The 26608-nt window shown below is 34.6% G+C and overlaps 2 protein-coding genes across 2 annotated transcripts; both read left to right on the top strand.

Moving 5' to 3' along the window:
• On the top strand, nucleotides 1-1980 carry LOC142626254 (protein JINGUBANG-like). The gene has a single exon (XM_075800055.1). The coding sequence runs from the start codon at nucleotides 248-250 to the stop codon at nucleotides 1748-1750; it is 1503 nt and encodes a 500-aa protein (XP_075656170.1). The 5' UTR covers nucleotides 1-247; the 3' UTR covers nucleotides 1751-1980.
• Nucleotides 1981-15100: 13120 nt separating this feature from the next.
• On the top strand, nucleotides 15101-23774 carry LOC142624267 (extra-large guanine nucleotide-binding protein 1). The gene is made up of 8 exons (XM_075797792.1): nucleotides 15101-16780; nucleotides 16871-17008; nucleotides 17093-17197; nucleotides 17290-17475; nucleotides 18909-19089; nucleotides 20163-20404; nucleotides 21471-21634; nucleotides 22644-23774. Exons 1-8 carry the CDS (start codon nucleotides 15509-15511, stop codon nucleotides 23257-23259), a joined length of 2904 nt encoding a protein of 967 aa, XP_075653907.1. The 5' UTR covers nucleotides 15101-15508; the 3' UTR covers nucleotides 23260-23774.
• The last annotated feature ends 2834 nt before the right edge of the window (nucleotides 23775-26608 follow it).

Here is a 26608-nt window from a genome sequence, read left to right as displayed (position 1 = left end):
TTACCATTTCTCAACGAAAACGATTTTCCACCTTTGTCTCTTTTTTAATTTTCCCTCTTGATGATGGTAAATGTTCTTGTTCTTCGAGCTGCTTTCTTCGGCTTTCTTAATTCTTGGGTTACCTCTTTATTCCTAGTAGCGTAATATTAATATTGTACAAAACAAAACAACCCCATCTTTTTCACTTTTTGTGTTTTGTTTCCGATTGTATTACATATATATATATATATATTATATACTTTACAAGATGATGAACATAATGAGAAGCACATCAAAAGGACGGCGCATATTCACAGAAGATAATAGCAACAAACGTGGACAGAAATTCGACAGGCTAAAGAACTCGGAAAGAGATCTCGAGGTCGAAGAAGATAAGCTTATTATTCATCGTCGACGACACAGCGATGCTTCTGCAGGGCCACAGAGTCCACCTAGCTTCGATGTTGACACCGACCCTCTAATGGTGTTGGACACTGCTGGTCCCTACGATTTGTCCAATACTAATTCTCCTTTCTCCGGGTCTCCTTGGTCACGTCACATGAATTCTTCATCTCCTCCTCGTGCTACTCCTCATCCACCTCCTGATCATCATCAATCTCACTCTGCTGATGAAAGTAATGCCTCACCAAACACATTGATCGGCTCGCTGATTCGTGAGGAAGGTCATATATACTCGCTGGCCGTGGCTGGCGAGTTGTTGTACACGGGGTCAGATAGCAAGAACATTCGGGTTTGGAAGGGCCGGCAAGAGTTCTCGGCATTCAAAGCGAATTGTGGGTTGGTTAAAGCGATTGTGGTTGGTGGGGATAAGGTGTTTACGGGTCATAATGATGGGAAGATTCGAGTTTGGAAAGTGTCTACAAAGAATGGAGGCATTCACAAACGTATAGATACTATACCAACTCTGAAGGATTATCTCAAAGGCTCAATGAATCCGAAGAATTTCGCAGACGAGAGACGTAGTCGTAAAGTGTTATGGAGCAAACACTACGATGCCATCTCGAGCCTTGGCTTGAGCGATGATGGAGCCTTTCTTTACTCAGCTTCATGGGACAAAACGTTTAAAGTGTGGCGAGTCTCAGACTTCAAGTGTTTAGAATCAATCAATGCTCACGATGATGCTGTTAATTCCTTGGTTGTGAGCCTCGATGGCTTAGTATTCACAGGCTCAGCTGATGGTACCGTGAAGGTTTGGCGTAGAGAGTTACAAGGGAAAGGAACAAAGCATTTCTTTTCACAAACGTTGTTGAAGCAAGAGTGTGCGGTGACAGCGTTGGCAGTGAACTTCCCTGAGGTCACATATCTATACTCTGGCTCATCAGATGGGATTGTTAATTTCTGGGACACTGAGAAGTCTCTCTCACACGGTGGCGATTTGAAAGGCCATAAATTGGCAGTGTTATGCTTAGCCACAGCTGGGAATTTAGTGTTCAGTGGCTCCGCTGACATGGGGATATGCGTGTGGAAGAGATCGGAGGAAGCAGAGCACACATGCTTGTCAGTGTTAACGGGGCACACCGGTCCTGTAAAGTGTTTGGCTGTGGAAAAGGATCCTGAATCCACGTCCACCGGGCAACGGTGGTATGTGTATAGTGGCAGTTTGGACAAGTCCGTGAAGGCATGGAAGGTTTTGGATCAAGCACCTACCATGGCAAATAATAGTGAAGATCAACGAGACAACAGTAAGCCCACTTATAACACAGCTCCAAGCTTCTCCTCTCGTGGCAGAATGGGCTCAAGAAGACATTAGGTGAACGTTTTACTTGTGTGCATTTGCTTCATGTCATATCATTATCCCCTATGCCGACTATGCATAAATTAATACGCTAAAAACTAGATTTTGTTCACGGTCGTCAATTTTAATGTATAACCTAACTTTCTTGTGTTGTAAACTTATCTTCTTCTTTTTCTCTTTTATTATATTTACTTATTTTGTTGTTGTTCGTAATATCAAAATGGGCTGTAATATCAAACATGACATAGGGGTGTACGGTTTGAGAATTTTTATTGATTTCTTACTATAAAGTAGTGAACGATGACTAAATCCAATTTGCATGAGGGGAGTCATGTGTAATTAAATTATTCATCCATATTTTGTTTCCATTAAGTTTATTATTCATCTATCACAGTCAAATCAAAAATAATAATTAAATTATTTAGAATAATATGTGGGAATTAAACGATTGTAGTTGTCCGTACAACTGGCTAAATATATATTTGCTGTTAAATTTGTACAGAATTGTTGTTTTAGGTTTAAGTTTTCACAGACTCTCCCATATATATTGCTTATTCAATTTCGTTGAAGGTTTTTTTCCTACTTTCTTCGGGTCGGCCAAAGTGGAGGAGGGTGGGGAATAGTCGAATAATAGAGTCATAGACAACTTGCATGTTATATTATATGAGACTTGAAAGTTGGAATAATTTTTTAAAAGCAAGAACATGGTCTTTGAAAGCAACCTCTGAGAATTTGAGAGACTGTTAGTTTAGCTTTAGCTTATTTTTATCAACTAGAATTGCTGTTCGATACCTATGACCATGACTTTCTGTCTCTGATACAGTGATACTAGCCTGGTGTGAAAGGAATCAAAGTCATTAGATTTTTTTACCACCGAAAGTATTCTTGACAGTGAACTTGAGGGAATCTTCTGTATTCAATTGGGGACGAAAGATATATATTTCCCCCTTCACATACATGCAAGTTTTCTGCTTTGACGCTTTCAAAAAAAAAAAAAAGTTTTCTGCTTTGAAATGTTGCGGTTTGAACCTCAAATATTCCGGTGCTATAATCTATAGACTCTATGCTCTATAGGAGTCAAAGAAGGAATAAAATAATAAATAAATGGATATGGCATCATATTGGACTGGTTTGCACCCTGCACGGACTTATTCTCTCACAACTGTTTGATGTACGCTTCATGCAAATAATATTTATAATTTCACGTGTAATATTTTTTTTAATTGATATTCACGTTTAAAACTCGAAATAAGTCATTTGTACAAATGATGTACAATAACATAGGTGAGAAAATTAATATCTTCAAATTTTAAAATCTTAGGGGTGTTGAGTAGAGTAGTTTGAGATGAGATTTTTATAGTTTGAGATGAAATTTTTTGAAATACGTGTGGGTGAAAAAATGTGTGAAAATGTGTCTAATATTGTTTAAAATGTAAAAATGTGAGTTTGAACTTAGTATCCAATTGGATACATGTCTGCGTTTTGCTTCCGCGCGTTTTCTCCTTTTTTTTTTTTTTTTTTTTCAAGTCGCAACTTTGACTATTCTCCCGTGTACTGTTCAAGGGTCCCACAAACTTCACTTTTCAACAATTTTTTCATTAAAAATTGGTCCTACAGCACTATTCACACATTTAAAAATTATTTTACTACAGTGTTTTCTGTTTTCAATTTTTAGCAATAAGTTCTATCCAAACGGACCCTTAGAGACCAAACAGGCCCTTAATAATTTTAAACTTATTTTTTAAAGTTGGGTGGTGGCTATGGTCCTAATTGGTCTGTGAATATATGGCTTCATCTCTACTGAATACAAATATGGACAATACTAAATAATATTAGATGATATCGAATTTTGTTAGGATTTTAGTGTTGGTTAAATTCATGAATAAAATTATATATGTTTTTTATTTATTTGAGAAACACACACATGTATATGTTGTATTTTGGAATTTGTACTATATATTGTGTATGGGTCTAATAAATGTTGATTAATGAAGCTTTTGTGTAGAGAGCAATAACGAATACATTGCTTGAGCAAAATCAGAGCTCGGTCGAGCGATAATAAAGTTTAGAGAAAAATTCATTATATACGTGCTCAAGTGAACCCTTAAAGGAAAGACATGATCCAGCTTTTCCTGGATGATTATGTCACCACATCAAACCTAATCCTTGCACCTTAATTTATAAGCAAACAATAAACCCCAATTCATATAAAGGAAGACAACCACACTTTTATAAGGTAAAATTAGTCATTAGATTTAAGAATTCTAAAGCCTTCAACCTCTTCGATTGATAACGTTTGAGAGGCTTTTTCTGATTCATACACCGTATCACCATTAGTGTATTGTATTTATAATTAATACCACATAAACAATTCAAATTGTCAAGGAGTCTTGGAGTGATCCAGAGATCAATTTGCAAGTAGCTTATCTACTTGAAATATAAATGACATAGAAGGTGTAAGGACGTAATTCGTGTCTAGGCCCAATAAGAAGGAGGGTATAAGCCCAAAGAGTCTAATACAATAAATTTATAGAGTGTAGGTCAGAAATCTTTATTCTAATGAGCTTAAACAGTAACAACAATGACCTAAGATTACGAAACAATAAAGATGAACAAGTTTATAAGGTGAAATTTATCCTCGGACTCAAGCCGAAAACCAAGTGCTTGTATTTCTCCTTACTTAAAGATTAACAATATTCAGTCTACAGTGTCTTTCTTTCTCTCTCGATCCCCTCTTCTTGGGGGCCTCCTTCCTTCTTATACTCCCCCTTGCCCCTCATTTTTACTCTCCACGTATAAGTCCAGACTGCTAATGTTGATATTTGCCTCATCCACCCATTCTGGAAGTCTTTAAGTAATAGCTGTAAGGCTGAAATTCACTGATCAGATATCACTTTCTCATTAATGCGGCCAGAGATTTAGATACAGAGCTTTCAATGCGGTGGTAGCAGCTTTCTCTAAGATATTTTCCAACTTTTCTTGCTCTCCGTGCCCTCATGAAACATATCTTCATCTTCAAAACCTCCTATAGGATCATTCTAGTCAACATGTCTTACCATCTGACCCCATCTCTACTGGCCAAGGATATATCCTTTCTCGGATTGCTTCCATTAGCCTCTTCTGCCACAATTAACTCTTGGGTCTCCAAACTTGACATCCTTATCGTTACTAATCTGTCTTCAGACGGGTAATGATCTTTAGACAAAGCCCATGGACTAAAAGCACCTTTTGGGCCTTTTACCCCCATAGAAGGCATAGGACAAGTGTCTATAAATACTACTAGGATTTTGGAGAGCTAGCACGGATATGATGTCTACCTGTTGTATAGAAGTCTTGTGAGTAAAATTAATACCACAACAATTTTCTATAATGAATTTATTGATTATGGCTTACCTCCAGAGTGTTTTTACCTTTTAAGGGCATTCACTCCATGATTTTATGTTGTCTTTGTATACGTTCAAGGACGTAGCCATATTAGACCAATGGGAGCCATGTTCTTGGCCCTAATTTGTTTTTCCCTATAGTATAAATGTTTTAAATAGTAATTATAAATAGCATAGAATATGCCTTCAAAATTTAAATTTTAGACTTCCAAAAATTACACCTAATCCTGCTCAGGACTTATGGTAATCCCTCTTTTATATTTTTATTTATAATTTTAAAAGACTTATGTTAGTCCAAAAAGACTTAAAAATGGAAATGACCAAAAAAAAAAACCTATGGCCTCCTCTTAAAAGAAATGTTAATAAATACATTAAATTAAGTGATATAATTGAATTGAAGACCTCAACCACCATAAGAAGTGTCGTTTTCTCGTGTACCGACCAATAGTATGTCAATGTGCCCCCATCCCTTCACACTTTGTCTTCTGAATTATCTTTTTTTAAAATAAAATAATTTTTAAAAATCAATCTTAGTAATGATTATGTTTTCTTGACTATAAAATGCTTAAACATTGAGATTGAAGATATATATGGTTTCATTTCTTTTTTTTTGATTTTCATTAGTTATTTTACTAATTTCAGCTATAAAAAAAGAAAAAAGAAAAAGAAAAGGAGGCTAACTATGTCTGTATGTTTAGGTACTATATAGTTAAGAAAACGGGAAACAAACTATACTCTCTCTTGTAGTTTTGCCGAGTGAAACATACTATTAAGTAGTTTCAAACTAAAGGTATTATTTTTGTGTCAAATTGTTTGGCTTTTGCATTTGTCATTTTTTTTTTTATTCATCCATAGTCATTAATTCATCAATTTTTTGTTTTGTTTGCAGAAACACTATTTTGAAGTTACAGTCAATTTAGTCCTTACATTTTAATAGTAATTGTGGAGAGTGAAAACTCCTAAACAAATATTTGGGTTTTGGGTCTGGTTGGCTGGTGCCAGTTCGTTTTTTATCAGGGCCTCTAGACCCACAAGTCGATCTGTACTGTAAAGGTCTAAGGAGCTGTCCGAAGAGGAATGTATCCTCGGACAGGCCCGTCGATGACCCTAGGACTCGCTAAACGGGTTAAAGGCAGAATTCTGAGAAAAAACTGATGGGTAAGAGGGTGATCCAAGCACCCTCTAGAAGCGAGGATGTGAGAGAAATATCTAGGGAAAAGGCTTCTACCACCACATTAAAGACCCTGCACCTACCTCCCTGGCCGTATTAATGAGAAAATGACATCTGAACAGTATGATGCAGCCTCCCTGCTATCTGTTTGAAGACTTCAAGGTGGCGGTGGATGTGACAAATATCCAGGAAGAAGATTTATATGACACGTGGATGAACCAGTGAAAGAGAAGTATATAATGAAACAAGAGAAGAAAGAGAAGGGGATCGACATTTTCTACTGAGAAAACAAAAACAAAAACTAAGAATTGTAAACTTTGGCATAGAAAGAGAATATTTATACAACTCGTCCTCGGCTTACGTCCGAGGAGATCCCTTTATCATATTTGTTTATCATTCGCATAGACAGTGGCATTCTTGCCTGTTAATCAAATTTCTAACATCCCTAACCTAGATTTCAAATCTATTATCTACAAATCTTATTGTATAAAGCTCATTGGGCCTGAGCCCAACACTTGTTTTTGGATCCGGGTACAATTGTACACTTACAGTAATCAATTTGATCCTTGTGTATTTTCAATTTGTAATAAATTTAATCTCTACCGGTAACTCACTAACGACAAATATCTATGTGGCAGATGGTTTACATTGTTGACACACACATGGCTAACATAATAATATAAAATAAAATAATTAAACAATAAAAAAGCCACGTGAGTATTTTAATGAAAAATGAGGAGCCATGTCACTCACAAAAAAAAAAAACCTGAAAGAATTGATGGAAAGAAAAAAAATAAAGAACATGAATTTTAAAAACATTCGACAGCTTTTCTTGAATGTTCTGGACAACCAAACACTACAAATCAGAACAATACAAACCCAGAAACACAACAACCCAGCCGAGCCCTCTCTCTACCGATTACAGAACCATTTAATTTAGAACCTTCTTCTACCGATTTTAGTTAATTTTTTTTTTCAAAACTCTCTCTCTCTCTCTCTCTCTCTCAACCTCAAAATCGGAACTCCATGGCCAGACTTTCGTGCTTTGCAACTCGCTGTTCACCACCGTTCCCCACTTTTCTTTCTCTTCACACCATGGCTAGCTTTTCTTTCTCTTCTCTCCAATTCACATTTCAAGCTTTCTCTTGGTTAACACCCATCAATTCTGACCGCCGCTTGTCACTACCATCTACCGCCATCTAGACTCAATCTTCATCAACGATTCACTCTCTCTCAAACGCTTCGAACGATCTGATCGAAACCCATTTCGGCCGATTTTAGAGTGGTGGGTTTAATCGACTCAGTGGGAGTTCATTTGGATTTGTTGTTAAGTTGATTTCAATGGTGGTGGGTATAGATTGGTCTGTGTAAATGGGTTCTCTTGTTTGTGTTGGTGTTGGTATAGAGATTGGCCTATGTATTCCTTTGGATTTGCAGGATGTGGATTCTTGATGGCTTTGGTGGTTTTGTAGTTATTTGTGTTGGTGGAGGAGAGTGGTGGTGGTTTTGGCGGCAGTGGTGTGTTGGCTAGCTTGTTTGAGTTTGTATTTGTCTAATCTCTAGTCATTGAGAAATAGATGAAAGTTGTGTTTAGCAGATAAGAAAATGCAAGAATAGAAAAGATTAAAAAAACAAAAAAAGTTGAATTTTTTTTTTTTGAAAAAAAAAAAAAAGATTTCAATTAATTCTTTCAGGTTTTTTTTTTTTTGAGTGATATGGCTCATTATTTTTCATTAAAATACTCACGTGGCTTTTTATTGTTTAATTATTGCGGTGGCTTTTTATAGTTCTGAATTGTGAATTGTAGTGTTTGGTTGTCCAGAACATTCAAGAAAAGCTGACGAATGTTTTTAAAATTCATGTTCTTTCTTTTTTATTTTTTTTTCCATCAATTCTTTCAGGTTATTTTTTTGTGTGAGTGACATGGCTTCTCATTTTTCATTAAAATGCTCACGTGGCTTTTTTATTGTTTAATTATTTTATTTTATATTATTATGTTAGCCATGTGTGTACCAACAATGTAAACTGTCTGCCATATAGACATTTTTCATTAGTCAATTAATGGTAGGGGCTAAATTAATTGCAAGTTGAATATAATAGAGACTAAATTAATTGCTACCAAAATGTAGAGATTAAATTGACTGTGACTCCAAAATATAATAACCAAAATAGTGTTTTCGTCTTTTTTTTCTTTTTCTTTTTTCCTTAAAAGCTGTGTTTTTTTTTTTGGGATAAAAAAAATAGGTGCTAGATGAGATATGAAGGCATAATTTTGTTTATAGATCAAAGAATTTAGGGTAGTCTATGATTTTAGTCCAAAGAAATTGTTGCTAAATTTAGTGTCCGTGTGCGTGTGTTTATGATTCTCGTTGTAACTTGTAATTGTAACTTGTCTATGATTTTAGAGTTCCACTTTTCTTGCTCCACTCTATACTCTACAAATAAAAACTTGCCACGTGTTTACCTAATTAATTAAATACTATCATTATTGACTTATTAATGCTACCGTTATTAATTAATAGTAGTATTTAATTAATTAGGTGAACACGTGGCAAGTTTTTATTGGTGGAGCATAGAGTGGAGCAGGAAAAGTGGGACAGAAGATTTGGACTCATGATTTTAGCCCCGGTTTTTTGTAGTGTTAAGTGTGTTTATCCATATTAATTATTGTGATGTGAATCTTGACTAATTAACTCCCTGAAACAAATCTTGAATCTACTAATTAATCAAGCCGTGTAGGGGGTTTAATGGTTTATAAGCAACTTTTAAATTCGAATAAAAAGGTTAATGGTTAATTGGTTATTACTGTAGTTACTTCAAAGTTTCAAATGAAAGAAATATAGGTACGTGATAGCATTAGCAGCATAGCACCTCCATCCAGAACCTTCTCTCTCTCTCTCAACACCTCCAATACCTCTAGTCAAATATATATGCCGACAATTACGAAGATGATCAAGAACTAATATTTATATAACAAAAATTACCATAAGTTATGTGCCTAAGCTAGGCTTGTTTGGTTTGAGATTTTTAGTATCATTATTTAAAACGATGTGAAAATTGTGGTTTAGAAAGTATTGTGAAAACATGTATTTATGTGGCGTTTGGTACGGGGAAATCCACATTACTCTTGGCATCCAGATTTCTAGGAATGTGAGGGTAGAGCTTGTGTCCAGTGAAAATTTTCACTAAACACGGCAGGATTTGGACACGTGTCCCCAATCCAACGTGTCCAGTGAAAACTTTCACTGGACACAAGCCACATTCGGAATGTGATTCCTAGGAATCACATGCCTAGGAATGTAGTTATTCCTATATTTGGTTTCATTGGGAATGTAAGATGATAATGTTTGGTTTATTTCTAAGAATCTTAAATGAATTATTTATTTTTCTCATTCTATCCTTAAATTTGAATGTGAACTACCAAGTCCTTTTTAAAAAAATATTCCTCTAAATAAATAATGAAAACCAAATATAAACTATTAATTATGACAAATTCATTAAAATTATAGTCTAACATTTCAAAAGGACAAGTACAATACAAAAATAACTATTTAAATTCTCAAATGTTTTTATTCTTAATAATAATTTTAAAAAAAGTTTAATCCATAACAAAACAACCTGACAAATTTTTTTTTCCACACATGAAACCTAAATAAAACTTTGTTAAATAATATATCAATAGAATTGTCTATCCTGTATATATTATTTTGGCAGGAAAATATAAAGATAAGGGAAAATATATTGATAATTTGTTTTATATTTTATCTTAATTGCTTAAATGATAAGGAAAAATAATTAAAATTGTCAATTTATTAAAAATATAATTTCCTTTAAGAATGAGAATTTGGATTCCTACATGTTTTAAAGGGAATCCACGTTCCTACTGAGAGGGGTTTAAGGGGGGAATCCAGATTCTCCTAACATCTAATTCCCCAGCGTGATTTGCAACCAAACATGGAAATCTTTAAACATTCCTAGGAATTCTAAAACATAATATATATATATATATATATATATATATATATATATATATATATATATATATAATTGTGTGTTTAGTATGTGTGTGCGTGTTTTTTTTTTTAAAAGCTAACAATTATGGTACAAATTATTATTATTTTTTTTAAAATTGAGGAGAGAGAGAAGTCAGTTTATGTATTGTCTAATCAAGTAGGCCACATGGTTTTCAGCACATTTACAAAAGAGTCATTGAATAACTTTGTTTAAAACTAGAAAACTGGGAAGAGAAGTTTTTTAAATTTAGTATTTAAACACTCTAAAATAAGTAATGTAACTCAAAACACTCCACCAAAAAACACCTTTACTAAACGCATTTTTTTTTTTTTGACACAGTTTTTGGTGTTTAAAAACATGTGTTATTTTTTTGGAGTCCACAATTTTTAATGTTTAAACGCTAAAAACTATTGTTCAAATACCCTAACTAAACAGACTCTTAGTCTTCGGAGTCCGGAAAGACAAAGGTTATCCATACTTCATTCATATCTTGTCTAGTCCTTATCATGTTAGAATAATTGCACTCAAATCTTGGAAAAAATATTTTATATCAAATGATACCACGTTATCTGTATCAAAATCCAATAAATAAGAGATATGTGTACAAAAATAACTACACACTAACACATGTATTTCATTTGTTAGTAGGTTAGTTATTTTTTGCCAACTTGTCTTGCATTTATTGGATATTAATACTGCTGACAAGGTATCATTTGATATCAAATACCTTTTCTAGATCTTGATGTACATTTTACCATTTTTTAAAGAGGACTACCATGTTTACAGCATTTTCACATTAAATCTTAAGAAACAGGTTGTCAATGGCTTTTCCAGATCTTGATGTATATTTTGCCATTCTTTAAAGAAGACTATTATATTTACAATGTTTTTATAATAAATCTTAAGTGACGGATTGTTAATGACTGTTATTAGTGAAGGAAAATATAATTTAAGTGGTTTATTAAAATTAGAACCAATAATAACTTAACATTTATAATTTGTTATAAAAATATTATGGACATAACACTGAGAAAAAGAAGAAATACATGATACTGTTTGTTAGGCATTATGGATAGAATGAACATCCGTATTTGGCAGGGATTTTCTACGCCTGTTGTCATATCAACAGCCAATGATAGCCGCAGAGCATGCAATTATGTAGACAAATGCATACTTGGCTAGAAAAAAAATGGGACCAGAAAAATCTTGGTTTTCTAGTCTTCCACAAAACTAAAAAGAAAATTCACAGAGAAAATGTTTGCCAGAAATGTGTGTACTTGTTTATTCGTCATTTTTCTCAAGTTTAGTATAAAGGGTTCGAGTTATTTCATGGTGGCGGCAGCTCTTCCAAATTCCTCTAGTCATAGTGTGACGTTTTATGATAAAATGAGAAGCTATGATTTTGACGTTGAAACATAATTTAACATTTACCTTGCCAAATAAAAAATCAGCACTTTTTTTTTTTTTTTTCATGAAAACTACCATTAGCTATGTGCCCGCAAGCTTAGGGCTTGTTTAGTTGGAGATTTCTAGTATCCGCAAGTTTAGGGCTTGTATAGTTAGAGATTTTTAGTATCATTATTTAAAATGATGTGAAAATTATAGTTTAAAAAGTGTTGTGAAAATACGTATTTATAATATTCATAAAGTAAAAAATGTGTTTAGTACCATGTTTCAAATAACATGTTTTAGGCTTTAAAAAAAAAATGTTTCAGTGTGTGAAAATCATAATTATGTGTTTGCTATGTGTGTGTGTGTTTTTTTTTTTTTTTTTCGTTTTTTAAAGATGACAAATTACTATTTTTTTATTAGAGGAAAGAAATAAGTCAGTTTATGTGATGTCTAATCAAATGGCCCCATGGTTTTCAATATATTTACAAAAGTATCATTAAGCAACATTATTTAAAAATTGAAAACGGGTAAGATGAGTTTTCTAAATTCAATATTTAAACACCCTAAAATAAGCAATGTAACTCAAATACTCCAGTAAAAAACACCTTACTATACGCGTTGTTTTTTTTTTTGGCCTATAGTTTTTAATGTTTAAACACACGCGTTGGTTTTTTTGGAGCCCACAATTTTTAATTTTGATGTTGAAACATAATTTAACATTTACCTTGCCAAATAAAAAATCAGCACTTTTTTTTCCATGAAAACTTCCACAATACAGATCAGAGGATGCATATGTAAGTGTAATTGGTTCAATTCCTACCAAATCAGCTACATAAAGAAAACTGAAATGCTAGTATGCTACAGCTACCAAAAATTTGCTCCAAAATTTTTCGATCCCTCTCACAAGTGTTTTGCAATGGGGCTAGATGAGGTGAATACTTGTGAGGGAGTGAAAGATTTGATGCTTTTTTTTTTTTGGTGTAGGTAACATTACTCTACTAAAGAAAAAAGAAAAAAGAGGGGTCATCTCTATTGACCAATACAAATATACAATACAATACAGAATATATGGTTATAAAAAAAAAAAAAGATACAAAATATATTATATAAAATTGTGTTTAAATTTAATTAAAAATATTTAAAAACATTATAATAAATCAAGCAATAAAAAACTTGTTTTAGGGGTTTGAGTGAAAGTCCACTAATATTGGCTCCGTTTGTGGCTCAATATGCAAGTTCGAACCCTAATCCCCTTTCCCCGGCTATTTACTGAGCAAAAAATGAATTAATTAATTACCACCGCACATCCTTGGTGCGATAGTCACTCCATAAGGTTAAATTACTTGTGGGGTGTGGGGGGTAAGGGCCGAGGTTCAAGTCTTCAGAAGGGAGCTTCACATACATTTAAACTTAGATTAGGTTAGAGTAGAATTCTATCTTGTATCAAACAAAAAAAAGATGAATTAATTAGGTAAGTAGAATTAGAACCTAAACAATATTTAACAATAGTATGATCAAGATGAGTCCTATATTAATACTTTCATGTCTTTGTCTATATTCCTAGTTACTAATCTGTAAATTTTTGTTTGAAAATTGATTAATAGTTATTTAAGTATTTTCTTTTGGTTTTATATAAACATATTTTGAAGAAAAAAAAAATCAAACTGTTGGTATCTTGATAATTTATAAAACATAGGTGTGGTGGATAGAATATGTTTAACTTGATTTAGACAAATACAACTAATTTGTGTGTAAGAACAAGGGAATAACTCATAATGGAAGGTCCTAAAAGGAAAGGACCATTAAGATGAACGGTGGAGCTAACCTAAAGCCTAAAAAACTCAGTTACCAGGCCACTCGAGGTCATTTTCTTACTACCAGATATACATGCAATAGAGGATGATTTTCTATTGTTCTGATCCCTCTCTCTCTCTTTCTCGGGGATCTCCCCTCAAACAATGTACCCACACCCTTTCTTTTGGATCTTGCCCTATTTATATTTATGAGGTCAGTGAGTTTGTAATGATAAGAAACTTTCACTTTTACATGGGTCCTACCACCTCGACACTATAACCGTGGCAATTTTCTCCTAATTAATGTCATGAATTGAGGCCTATGCTTGGATGAGAGGCTTCCCCAAGGCACCATATCTCCTCGCCTGAACAACCCAAACTAATTTTCCTCTACACAACTTTCTCATCAGGAGAGATAGTGTGGGCGGGTGAATTTTCCTTAACATGACTATTAGGGTTAAGTTTTTTTTTTTTGTTTTTGTTTTTTGTTTTTTGGAGAAAGATTAGTGTTAAGGATTTGATTGGGCCTTTGGATAACGATCCAATGTTATTTCGGGTCAATTAATGCCCACGCACGAGTAAAAGAAACTATAAACTGCATATAAATCAATAAGTAATTCTTAGGTACTCCCGGAGCATGGAGAATGGTACTTACTCCTCTCACATTCATGGTGAGGTCCGCTCATTAAATTCATGATGTGGTCCACCATGAATGTGAGAGGAGGGAGCACCATTTCACTATACTCCGAGACTACTTAAGAATTTTCCTAAATCAATATCATTTAAATTCAATGCGGAAATTTGTACTCTTTGGTCACATAAAAGAAACGAATAAAGCAAAAGATATAACACTTTAACAATAAACTTGTTAAAACTCGTGATTAAGAGCTTTTTTTACTTTCTAATTAAATTATAAACAGTATCTTGGGACGAAACGTCCATTTCATTAGCAAACTGGCAAGCGACTAGTCATTGTGAAAATCTTTTTACGCAACAAAGTACATGATAGGATCCAAATTCCTGACCTATCATGAAAAAGAAAAAGAAAAAAAAACCATGGAATCGGATTTCAAATACAGGGAAAAAAAAAAAAAAAAAACTCTATCGAAATGCAACAGTCAGCAGCAGCAGCCAGACCATAACTGATGGACCATTTGTAACAAGTAACAACAACATTATCCACGTGGTCCATTAGTCCAATATATAGATAGCCCACAAATCCGTGTGATACCAATATAAATATTAACTGTCTCTATCAATTGGACCCCACGCACACCCACCAGACACACAAATCCTAATTACTTTTTAGTTTTTTCCTCACACTAGGACCCACCACTTATCACCTTTCAATCCAACGACCCAAAAGTGAAAAAATTGAAACAAATTAAAAAAAAAAAAACAACAACAAAAACAAAAATAAATAAAAAAGCAAGAGATTCCCACTCCAAAAACGTAGTCACTGTGTTCCTTTGCTGTCTTTTTCCCACACTCACACTTTCCCAAACACACAAACCCACACGCATTTTCCTCCTCCCCAACTAAAAAAAAAAAAAAAACACAGCACAGCACAGCACCACACCATTCCCTTATTTTGGATTTTGGATTTCCCAAAGGATTTGTCTTTCTCTTTACAATTCCGAAGGCATGTAAATTTTTTTTTTTTTAATTTTTAAATCCCTTCCCTCAAAATTCTCACTTTACTTCCACGCAAACTCTACCAATTCCTTTCCCATTTCCCACACTTCTCATAACAATTCACAACCCTGTTTTCCCTGTTTATGTTTTTCACGATAAACCAAAATCAAAATTCAGGCATTAGGGTTAGTTTCTTATCTTAAACCAAACAATTTTTTGTTTTTCAATTTGAGCAAATTTTTTTTTTAATTTTTTTGCTTTGCATTTGAATTTCGGCTAAAGTTTAAATAGCTTATAGGGTTAAGAGGGTTGTAGAAATTAGCTCTAGATGATTCTATTCGAAATTGGGGTTAGATTATAGAGTTTAGTACTAGCAGCTACAATAATGTCTCCGCCGGAAACCTCAGACGCCGATGATGGCGAGCAGTACTCATTCGCCGTGGAATACAATGGCCCGCCGGTTACCTACGATCTTCCCCGGGCTGTTCCTATCAACGTCGAGCGGATTCCGGTGGCCGCGGTGGTTGCTCAGGTCTCCTTGTCCGATAAACTGTCGATGCCGGTTGTGCAACCGCTCTTAGCTCCCGATCCTCGGGGCAAGAATTTCTCGAAGGAGCTCAAGGCGTCTATGGTTTCTCCGACCTCGGTGATTGCGTTCGACAGAAGCAACGAAAGTGAAGAGGTGGTTGAGTTAGGTTTTGAAGCGACTGTGTCTCCCACGTCTGTGATTGGGTTTGAGGAGGAGAGAGATAAGTTGGGTAGCTCGGGTGGGTTAGAGTTAGAGTTTTCGACTGGGTCTGGCGAATTGTCCGATGTAGCTAATAGTTCGAGGATGTTGGGGTCGTCGTGTATTAGTCATGAGGATTCGCATGAGTTATTAGGAGGAGCTGGGAGCTCTAGCACGATAGAGTTTTCGGATAGTTTTGATAATAAGTCGATTGGGAGCTCTAGTGTTTTGAGGGTTTCGAATGATTTGAATCAATTGGAGGAGGATTGGGTGTCGAATGAGTCAGGATTGATGAGTATGGATTATCCTTCGTCTCAGGTTTCTACCATTAAGGCTGAGGATTGTAATAATGAGTTGAATTGTGATGTTAAGCGACAAAATGTTGTAACTTTTCGTGACGTTGAGTCTGAATCTGATGATAATGATGGTGGTCTTGAGGGGTGTAATCGAGATGAATATGAGGCTGATGAGATTAAGACTATCAAACGTGGTGTGACTCAAAAAGCCAAAGGGAAGAAAGGGTCGTGCTATCGATGCCTTAAGGGGAACCGGTTTACAGAAAAGGAGGTTTGCATTGTTTGTGATGCAAAGTATTGTAGTAATTGTGTGCTTAGAGCAATGGGATCGATGCCAGAAGGTAGGAAATGTGTTACTTGCATTGGACACCCGATTGATGAGTCGAAACGAGAGAATTTGGGGAAGTGTTCTCGGATGCTTAAGCGGCTCCTTAATAATGACTTAGAGGTTCGACAGATAATGAGGGCTGAGAAGTTGTGTGAAGCCAATCAGCTACCACCGGAGTACGTTTGTGTGAATGGACAACCTCTTTCTCATGAGGAGCTGGTTTTATTGCAGACCTGCTCAAACCCACCAAAGAAGCTCAAACCAGGGAACTATTGGTATGATAAAGTATCTGGTCTTTGGGGAAAGGTGAATATATGATGTCCTATACATATTTTTCTATGTTACTTCAATTTGTTGCATTGTTATTGAACGTGGTCATTGTATTGAATTGAACAGGAAGGACAAAAGCCTTCCAAAATTATTAGTCCCCACCTGAATGTTGGGGGTCCTATAATGCGAAATGCTAGCAATGGGAACACACAAGTTTTTATAAATGGTCGGGAGATTACAAAAGTAGAGCTTCGGATGTTACAGGTCAAAGTTTCTAGACATTCTAAAATCTTGTTGGAACTGATTGACGTGCAGGAATATTTAAGATAAATTTGTTGATTATTGCAGTTGTCCGGAGTTCAATGTGCTGGTAACCCACACTTTTGGGTGAACGATGATGGGTCATACCAAGAAGAGGGACAGAAGAATACAAGAGGGTATATATGGGGCAAGGTATGGTTTGTGTGTGAATTTGTATTTCTGTCTGTGTACTTTATCCAATTTATCTTTGCCTTAATTAAGCAATCTTATATGTTACTTTTCAGGCTGGAACGAAATTGGTTTGTGCTTTCCTGTCATTGCCTGTTCCTTCCAAATTTTCAAATTCTTGTGGAGAACAACTAAGCAGTTCGCTTAGCAGAAATGTCCCTGATTACCTTGAGCAGAGATCACTTCAGAAGATTCTCTTAGTTGGCTGTAATGGATCTGGGACGAGTACTATTTTTAAACAGGTGATATTCTCAGTAAACCTTTATTGTCATAACTACTTATTCATGTGAAGATTATCAAATTATGGTCATATAAATGCCATATAGCTCAGGCATTTGTATACCCTTCTATTGGAGGCCAATTTTTTTTTTTGATAAATAGATTCAAATGTATCAAACTAATTATTATGATCACATAGAAGTGATCTGAATGAGATTTTTGGGGAGGGGCCCCAAACATTTGAGAGTTATGCAATTATAACATTTTGTTTTTTCTATCTCTAGATGTTATATTATAATCAGGTATAGCTTTTTGAGAAGCTGATGTGGTTCATAATTTCTCTCTCTCTCTCTCTCTCTCTCTCATAGTGGTGTATTTAAATTCCTCTTCATCCTGCTGCTTCTAGGAGAACAGATATTGATTTTTGCTTAAAGTTAGTATGTAATTTAGTATGGTAAAAGCATAGCTTCAAATTTGAGATTACCATTCTTATATATTTCATAAAATATGCAAGACAATTGGCTTCAAAAGGAAAGAAAACTCTTTTTTTGATAAGTAAATTTCATTGTAGAGAGCTTATCAGAAAAAGAAAAAGAAAATTCCTTGTAGAGAATAAAAGTTTTATAATTTCCATTCATCAGAATCATGCATTATGAAGAATTTTGAGTTTGGATTATTTTATTTTATTTTACTATAAGAATTTTGTGAATACCAATTTTTGCACTTGGTGCTTTATCCATTTTGGTTGCATATGCTTCTTTCCAGGCAAGTGTCCATTATGATATAGTTTGATGGTATATATTAATAATAAATGCTTAAACATCCCCTTATCCCTCTCCCAACAGTGGGTGATTCACATAGTACTTGGTCGTTTGTGTGATGATAGAATTCTTTTTTGTTGGATTATTCCAAGGCTAGAAAGGAGGTATGTGATATATAAGCTAGCAACATAAATCTTAACTTCTTACTTTATGGACTTGAATCTTGAAAATGATGAACAGAGTATGTGGCCATAAATTAAGCTAAAGGGTGTAAAAGGATTCATGTTATTGACCCCAAACATTTGGGATCTAGAGTTTGTTTGGGAGAGGCGGAGAGCTTATATTAATTGGCTTTTTTAGCTTATAGAATAAATTGGGCAAAAGTATGGCTGTATCTAGAAAAAATAAAGCTTTAAAAGGTTATACATAAGTCAAATAAGGTGAATAAGCTTGATAAAATTGGTTATGCTTTCTTTTAATCCTATCAAGAAACTAATGCTGACATAAGTTGCCAATGAGCTGAAGTGCAAAACTCAAAAGACACATCCCCCAAAATAGTGGAGGGTGAGGATGTGGGCTAAAGATCCATTGGGTGTGTGTGTAACTAATGAATTTAAAAAATGCTGGCAAAAGTCATGCTCCTAGTAATACATGTTTTTTCAACTAGCTGATGTTGGTTTTTAATGCATCTTCAGGCCAAAATTCTTTACAAACCTGTCCCTTTTTCTGAGGAAGAGAGAGAAACTATGAAATTGAAGATTCAGAGTAATGTATATGGCTATCTTGGTATACTTCTTGAGGGTCGTGAGCATTTTGAAGAAGAAAGTCTCATTGAGTTTAAGAAAAAGCATGCTTGTAGTATAATTGATCCCCCAGGTATGAGTTAAATCCATTCTCTCATTTTCCCTTCTCATCTTTGCCTTGTGTACTTACCAAAAAAAAAGCCCTTTGGCTTATGCATGCATACATAATACATGTTACACAGTTTTGCTATTTGTATTGTGTGATAAAAGAATTCTAATAATGTTCAGTAAATCTACTCCAAGTATGTTTCCTCCTCCTTTCTTGTTTCCCCTTTCTTAAAGATTTAGATTTAAATGGAACAAATTCTTCAAAATAAAAATTAATCTGCCACATGTTGATCCGTATTTCAAATTTAAAGGATGCTTCATTGCATGTATTATAAGCATTCTCTCTTTATATGATAGTTTGAAACTCGTACAAGTTAGAAGTTTGACATTGAGCAGCAGTTATTGTTTGCAATTATGATTTTTGTACTACTTGTACCTTGAACCTAAAAATCCTTATATCTCTCATATTCTAATTTTTTTTTTATTATAAAAAATCGAAAGTCTTTTTTTTTGTTTTTGTTTTTTGAGAGATAATTACAACATGCTGCTAACCCCACAGCTCGAACACTTTCCCTCTTAAAGCCCCAAACACTTTGTACATGGGGATGTGCCAATTCAGCTACAAGGCCCAAGGCTGAATTTTGGTTGTCGGTACTTTGTAGGAAGTGGGCTTATGCAAATACAGCAAGCTTTTATTTAATTAACAACTTAGGGTTTTTGATTATGTCTTTCATTTTTGTTTTCTTGTAATTGACTAGTGCTAAAATACTTGTATGTATGGAGAAGATATTGACGATCATTATTGATATGAAAAGTTTACAAACACTGTAGGACTGGGTCTGTCACTCCTTTTTGGCATCTTATGTAAAATCTGAAGGGCTTTTTACTTGTTAGTTTGAAAGATGGGAATGTTGATTTTAATATATGGATTGAATTTGTTTCCTTCCTTATAGTCAAGTTGGTTTGTGATGTATATTAACTGGATGATGGCCACTGATCTGCAAAGATGCCAGAAAATTAGATTCGGCAGGACCATTTAGACATTGATACATTTCTTGTAAAATGTTAGTGCTGAAACTAGTTTCTGGTTAATTACAGGGAAGACTGATAATGTTGATGAGAAAACTATTTATTCCATTGGCCCAAGGCTGAAAGCTTTCTCCGATTGGCTTCTTAAAACTATGGTGTCAGGAAATTTGGAAGCTATCTTTCCGGCTGCTACTCGTGAATATGCACCATTAGTTGAGGAGTTATGGAATGATTCAGCCATGCAGGCCACATACAATCGCCGAAGTGAATTGGAAATGCTACCAACTGTTGCCAGTTATTTCTTAGTGCGGGTAAGATCATACTACATATTTCTGTGCTGGTTCATTTTGTAAATTTATGAAAATTTTTGCTTAGCAATTATGCTTCAGTCATAATTGGTGTAGAACGGGTATTTGAACTGTGGGGACCCAAAAGGCCAAAAGACCACCTAAGGGGGGTGAGATGAGGAAGAACCAAATCTTGGCGGACTTCCACATCACCCATGTAGGAGGAGGTCCTGCCTTATATGGTGGCCTTGGACTCTAATTGGTATGAGACCTTTGAAAACCGTGAGGGGAAACCAAGGCAGACTATCATTCCAATGATGAGTTGGGGTGTGACATGATGGCTGAATATAAAAAAAACAAAGAAAACCCTAGGCTTCACCACCATAGGGTTTTTGGCTTCACTACCAAACATATAACTTAAAATCAGAAATATTCTTAATTTTCCAAAATACACCATCCCAAATGTCTTGGCAGCCGGCCTCAAATAGGTTTCCAATTACAATCATCATAAATGCCATAATTTCAAGTTAGAGTCAACTAATGCAAAAAAGGAAATAACTGAAAATGCTGAAATCAAAATAAATGCAATGCCCTGATCAATGCTGTGGTGTCCGCACCAATAACTCACTCTACAAATTAATATGGGAAGGTTTTTGGGTGCACTCTTTCTGCTGGCATTTCTACTATATTACTTAGTAGAGAAATGTACTCTACACATAAGCGTTTAGCTTGAAAATTAGGTAACTGAAGGTTCACAAGATGTTTTCTAGGGTATACATCCATTTCTGAGCCTAACTGAGCAGAGCCTGGTGTTGCTTAAACTCACCTCATTTAGCAACATGGACTATCAGCTTCTTTGCGCTTTGTAATGAGGCTGATTGAGCCTTTGATGAACGAAGCTTAAAATGATATTAGTTACCCACTTCTTTTTCCAGTCTTCTGCCAAACTGTCCAGCGATCTCAATGGACTTCATACTTTGTACTGATGCATCATTCTTCAAGCAACTGTTGTGTTCCTTTTCCTGGCAAATATGAAAAGCTATTTCAATTCATTGTTAATGGTTCTGATATTATTTTTCTTTCTATTTAGGCGGTTAATATATTAAGAACAGACTATGAACCTTCAAATTTGGATATCCTACATGCTGAGGGTGTTACTTCATCAAATGGGCTTGCCTGTGTAGACTTCTCATTTTCCCAGCCAGCACCTGATGATAACATAGATGCTGCTGATCATCATGATTCTTTGCTTAGGTAAGTACCATTGTTTATTGCATATTGGTGCATGTTTATGGGAGAAATGCTTAGTTGGGTGTCTCAAAGTTGGGCAACTTTGATAACGATTTTCCCCCATCAACCTGAGTACGTGTCAAGTATATTATTAGATGTCATATGCCTATGCAGTGCAAACATGATATCAATCCTCTCTAAAAAATCTATTGTGTGCAATTAGGAAAGCTGGCCTTTTAATGCCCTAATCAATGATAGAATTAGCTGGTTTATATTAATTTTTAATGATCAAGTAGTCTCAGTTCTATTAGAGTATTAACTCATCAAAACATTATAGTCTGGGTTCTGTAATTGGACCCATTGACTATTGCCTATTAGGAATCCACATCTATTTTAGTTAGGTATATCGACAGGATATACGTGTGTGTAAGTTGATAAATTGTCTACTACATGGTCCCTCAAATAGTCAAATATGGTGTATCATGTTTTAAACTACTAAACAGAAATGAAGGCACATAGTTATAGTCTTTCACATTCATTTATTATATGAAAACTTTGATGGAAAAAGATGAGAAAGTTTACTTTTGTTGCATCACTACTAACATGCCTTGTTGCTTTGACACATTAGCAATGCTGTAAAATTAGAGAAAACAAATTCCATGTGCTATTGACCATCCCAAATTCTGTGTTATTTTGTTTAGCTTGCACTTAACTTCCAACAGAAATTGAATTAGTGGAAACAGAAATTGTTCTCATCCCTTGCATACACTGAGTGCTGGTTTGGATCCAGCTTATTATGCTGCGTCTGCGTTTTGTTTTGTTTTGTTTTTTTTTTTTTCTTCTGCTGCGGGGGGACAAGCGCGCACTGTTCATGTACGTTTTTAGAAATTTTTTATTAAAAATGGGTCCCGCAGTACTATTTACACATTTAAAAATTATTTTGCTACAGTGTTTTCAGTTTTCAGTTTTCAGCAATAAGTTCTATTCAAACGGACCCTGAAAATAAGTGTTCTTCCTTGTGGTCGGTTCTCAGGTATCAGCTAATTAGAGTACATGAAAGGGGCTTAGGAGAGAACTGCAAGTGGTTAGAGATGTTTGAAGATGTTGGAATGGTCATTTTCTGTGTTGCCCTTAGTGACTATGACCAGTTTTCTGTTGATGGGAATGGTTCTATCACTAACAAGATGATGCAGAGCAGAAAATTATTTGAAAGTATTGTCACTCATCCAACATTTGATCAGATGGATTTTCTTTTGATTCTAAATAAATTTGATCTATTTGAGGAAAAGATGGAACAAGTACCTTTGACACAATGTGACTGGTTTGATGATTTTCATCCGGTGTCCAGTCGTCATCGCTCCAGCAGCAGCAGCAAAAGCAACAGCAACATCAACAGCAACAACATCAATAATAGCCCCTCGCTGGGTCATTTGGCATTCTACTACATTGCTGTGAAGTTCAAGAGACTTTTTGCTTCTCTCACCGGGCGGAAGTTGTACGTTTCTCTGGTGAAGGGTTTGGAGCCTGATAGTGTTGATGCATCTCTTAAATATGCAAGGGAGATTATGAAGTGGGATGAAGAGAGAGCCAACTTTAGCTTGAGTGAGTATTCACTATATAGCACCGAGGCGAGTTCCTTCTCTCATTGATATCCAAATTAGAGAAGGTTTGTAAATGGATCGTCTTTCTGTATGAAATTTTCCTTGCCAGTGTACATATAATGGCAAGCTCACATGGCAAGTAAATGGACGAGTGGAGATATTTTGTTGCACGGGCATTTGCTGCTTCTTGAGATTGACATTACCGTATCTGTAGTGTGAGTCTGAATGTCTTGCAGCAATAGTGCACATATTGACGTGCTTGCTCATTGCTGCACAAGTTGCGTGATATGTTCGACTTCCATGTCAATATATAGTAATCATTTGACGTTGTGTTTTATACCATGGTTATGTTGCTGTGTCATCTTTGAACTAGATTCATGATATTCATTTGTAATGGAGAAAGATGAAATGCATCAGGTGTATGTAGCATGGTAGCTAACCCTGTGATCTCTTCTAGTACAATGTTTCTTTTTTTGGGAGAAAATCCAGTACAATGTTTTGGTTGTATTGAAGCAACATAAACGTGAATATGAGAAGGCTTAGGTTTACAATTTCTGGCTTAAGCTTAAGCTTAACTGAAAGGTGACCAAAACATCCCCCTTCTTATTTTTCATTTATTTTACAGTTTTTTTTTTTAATTTAATGTCCCTCCCAACTCCCAATATTAAGTCTGAAAACAGGCAATCCTTGACAAGTTCTCTACAATTAGTTACCTAGATTGGTGCTTTTAGAATTAGTTGCCAACATAGCCTAAAATTATATGTATGTTGAACTATCTATTACTGCATTTATTAATACATATTTATTATGATTGTCTTTTATATAGAACTATTTAATATACGTTTATGGTATTCAGTAATAAATATTTAGTCAGTCAAACGTTTTCAATTTATATTATATTATGTTATAGATTAATGGTTCTTAATTGCATGATACTTACTTTGTTGGTTCACAAATTTAATCTTTGAGATAAGTACTACGTTATGTAGTCGAAAGATATCGAGGTTATAACCATTCTCCAAATGTTGCTAAGATGATTTTTATTTATTTTTTATTTTATTTTTTGACATTGCTGATATGGTGTTGTGATAGAGTGCTATATTGAAAATTGATCAAAGTTAGAGATTATAATTTGCGATTCAGCCGGAAAAATTTGTATAAGTTTAATTTAAGAGGATTGGACGACACCTCAGGAGGAGAAAAGTAGTAGTAGATGCCTAGACTGCGTAAAAGAGAGGGCAAAAATGGGCAAATGCCCATTTCGCACAAAAAAAAAAGAGGGCAAATGCCCTATTTCCCAAATTAATTAGGAAAATGTACTTCTTTTGAAACTCGATTTTCTTAAAATCGAGTTTCAAAAAAAAAAATTCTTAGAACCTTATAGCGACGTTTTAAGGAGCCCGTAACAACGTTTTAAGAACTTATAGCGGCGTTTTGTAATTCGACTTTACAAAACGCCGCTATAAGTCCTTAAAAACGTTATCATAGGTTCCTTAAAACGTCTCTATAGGGCTTAACTTGATTTTGAGAAAATCGAGATTCAAAAGAGGGGCATTTCCCTAATTAGTTTAGGAAAGGGGACAAGATGCTGATTTTTGTTTTCGCGAAAAGGGCAAAAACTCATTTTGGCTTAAAAGAGAGGGGAACATATCTACATAGCCAAGCACTAAATCAAGGGAAAAACGGAGAGGAATGCGAAAGTGTATAGAATTAGAGAAATTTATGTGGATTCGAAATTAAGGAAATTTGGGTGGATGTTTTAAAATGGGATTGGGTGAATAAATTAGGAAATGGAATTAATAAATAAAATGAAATACATTATGCGGAATTTTTTTTTTGGAGAGAATTTCAATTTATAGCATTCACTCTTAATGATAATTCTTTATTATTAGACCAAGATACCAATAAGTTTTCGGTATAGGCGGAGATTGAACCTTAAATCTTTTATTTAACCACTAGAAGGGTAATTATTGGGTACTCCTAGAATACCATAAATGCATACTCCCTTCTCTCGTATAACTGTAGGTCCCACTAATTAAATTTATGTTGAGACATACAATTCATGTGAGAGGGGAGATTACACATTTATGGTACTCTCAAAGTATTCAATAATTTTCCCCACATAGATACTTTACCCATTGAACTAATTAAAACCCAAATTATTAGGAATTAAGAGTAAAAGAGAGTGATGTTTACTGTCGTGTAAAAGAGGGTTTTATTATATGCATGTTGGATTCCTTTTTGTAATCAACTAATCATGCCGCTTGAGTAAATCTTGAGGTTCGTTTTAATATGCATGCAAGAAAGGAACACTGCTATTAATCTTAGTTCTGTTGTCATGACTCGTGAGAACGGATTTTATACTTTTTATTTATTATCTTTTAGAACGAAATATATTGTTGGTTGTTAAAATTTAGGGAATAATTGAGCTAATTAAGTGAACCAAGTCTTATAATTTCAGGCTTGTTCATTAAGTTTTATTATGAATTCAGGCTGAGTTCGAGCTTATTATTAACAAAATTACATATTCAAACTTGCTTTATTCTCTTGTTGAATAAGCTCGAGCTTGTTTATGAGTTATTTGATTAACTTAATCTTCTCTATTATGGAGTAAAATCATGACAAAAAAGTTTTACCTTTTTTAAAAAAAAATTTTTTTTGGAGGGAAAGTTTTGCCTTTGCTTATATCTATGAATTTTTCAAGATTGCTATTGGTACAATCCAGGTTTAGTTGTATCTTGGAAATGAATTTCCTGCAATCCTATAGCGAATTCATTCAAGTGTGTGCAAATATCATCTTAAAGACATTGATTCATTATTGTCTCTATATCTGGTACAATTTTTTTTTTTAATAAATTTCTTTTAAAATTCCCAACACTCTACATAGATGGGGGGCTGGTCTTGAGTGTACAAAAGTCCTTCAAAAGATGAAGTACAAACACATTGTCCTAAAAATTGAGCAGATCAATTTACACTATAATGTTATGTCTACAACATTTTCACAATAATCTTAGGTAGTAAACGTGCCATCGTTGACATCACTATTTTTATCCACTAGTAATAACTTGTCACGTATGGTTTATTTTGAAATTGTTGTGAAAATGTTGTGGAGGTAACATTACTCAAAAATAAATTTTCTCTACAAGTTTTTCCCTAAGAATAATGCTAAATCCACAATATTTTCACAATTAATCCTAGGTGGTAAGTTTTTACAAGTGAATAATAAAATAATGTTAGTTGTGTGCCAAGAAAAGAAGGACCAAGTTTGGCTCCAAAGATGCATGGAGCCTTGGGCTCCAACCACCAACAGGAAGATAACTATAGACACACGTTATTTCCTTATTGGTAATTGGAGTCTTGGACTCTAAACATGTTTGGACCAATACAAAATATAGAT

The sequence above is a fragment of the Castanea sativa genome, chromosome 2, assembly GCF_040712315.1.
Source record: "Castanea sativa cultivar Marrone di Chiusa Pesio chromosome 2, ASM4071231v1".
NCBI classification, from domain to species: domain Eukaryota; kingdom Viridiplantae; phylum Streptophyta; class Magnoliopsida; order Fagales; family Fagaceae; genus Castanea; species Castanea sativa.
This window is presented reverse-complemented; position numbering and strand designations above follow the sequence as displayed.

Bases quoted from the DNA above. Each gene is read 5' to 3' on its own strand.
- LOC142626254 (XM_075800055.1), top strand. From the start codon at position 248: ATGATGAACATAATGAGAAGCACATCAAAAGGACGGCGCATATTCACA.
- LOC142624267 (XM_075797792.1), top strand. From the start codon at position 15,509: ATGTCTCCGCCGGAAACCTCAGACGCCGATGATGGCGAGCAGTACTCA. The intron at 17,009-17,092 runs GTCAAAGTTTCT...TGATTATTGCAG, and splicing joins TAGAGCTTCGGATGTTACAG to TTGTCCGGAGTTCAATGTGC. The intron at 19,090-20,162 runs GTATGAGTTAAA...GGTTAATTACAG, and splicing joins TAGTATAATTGATCCCCCAG to GGAAGACTGATAATGTTGAT.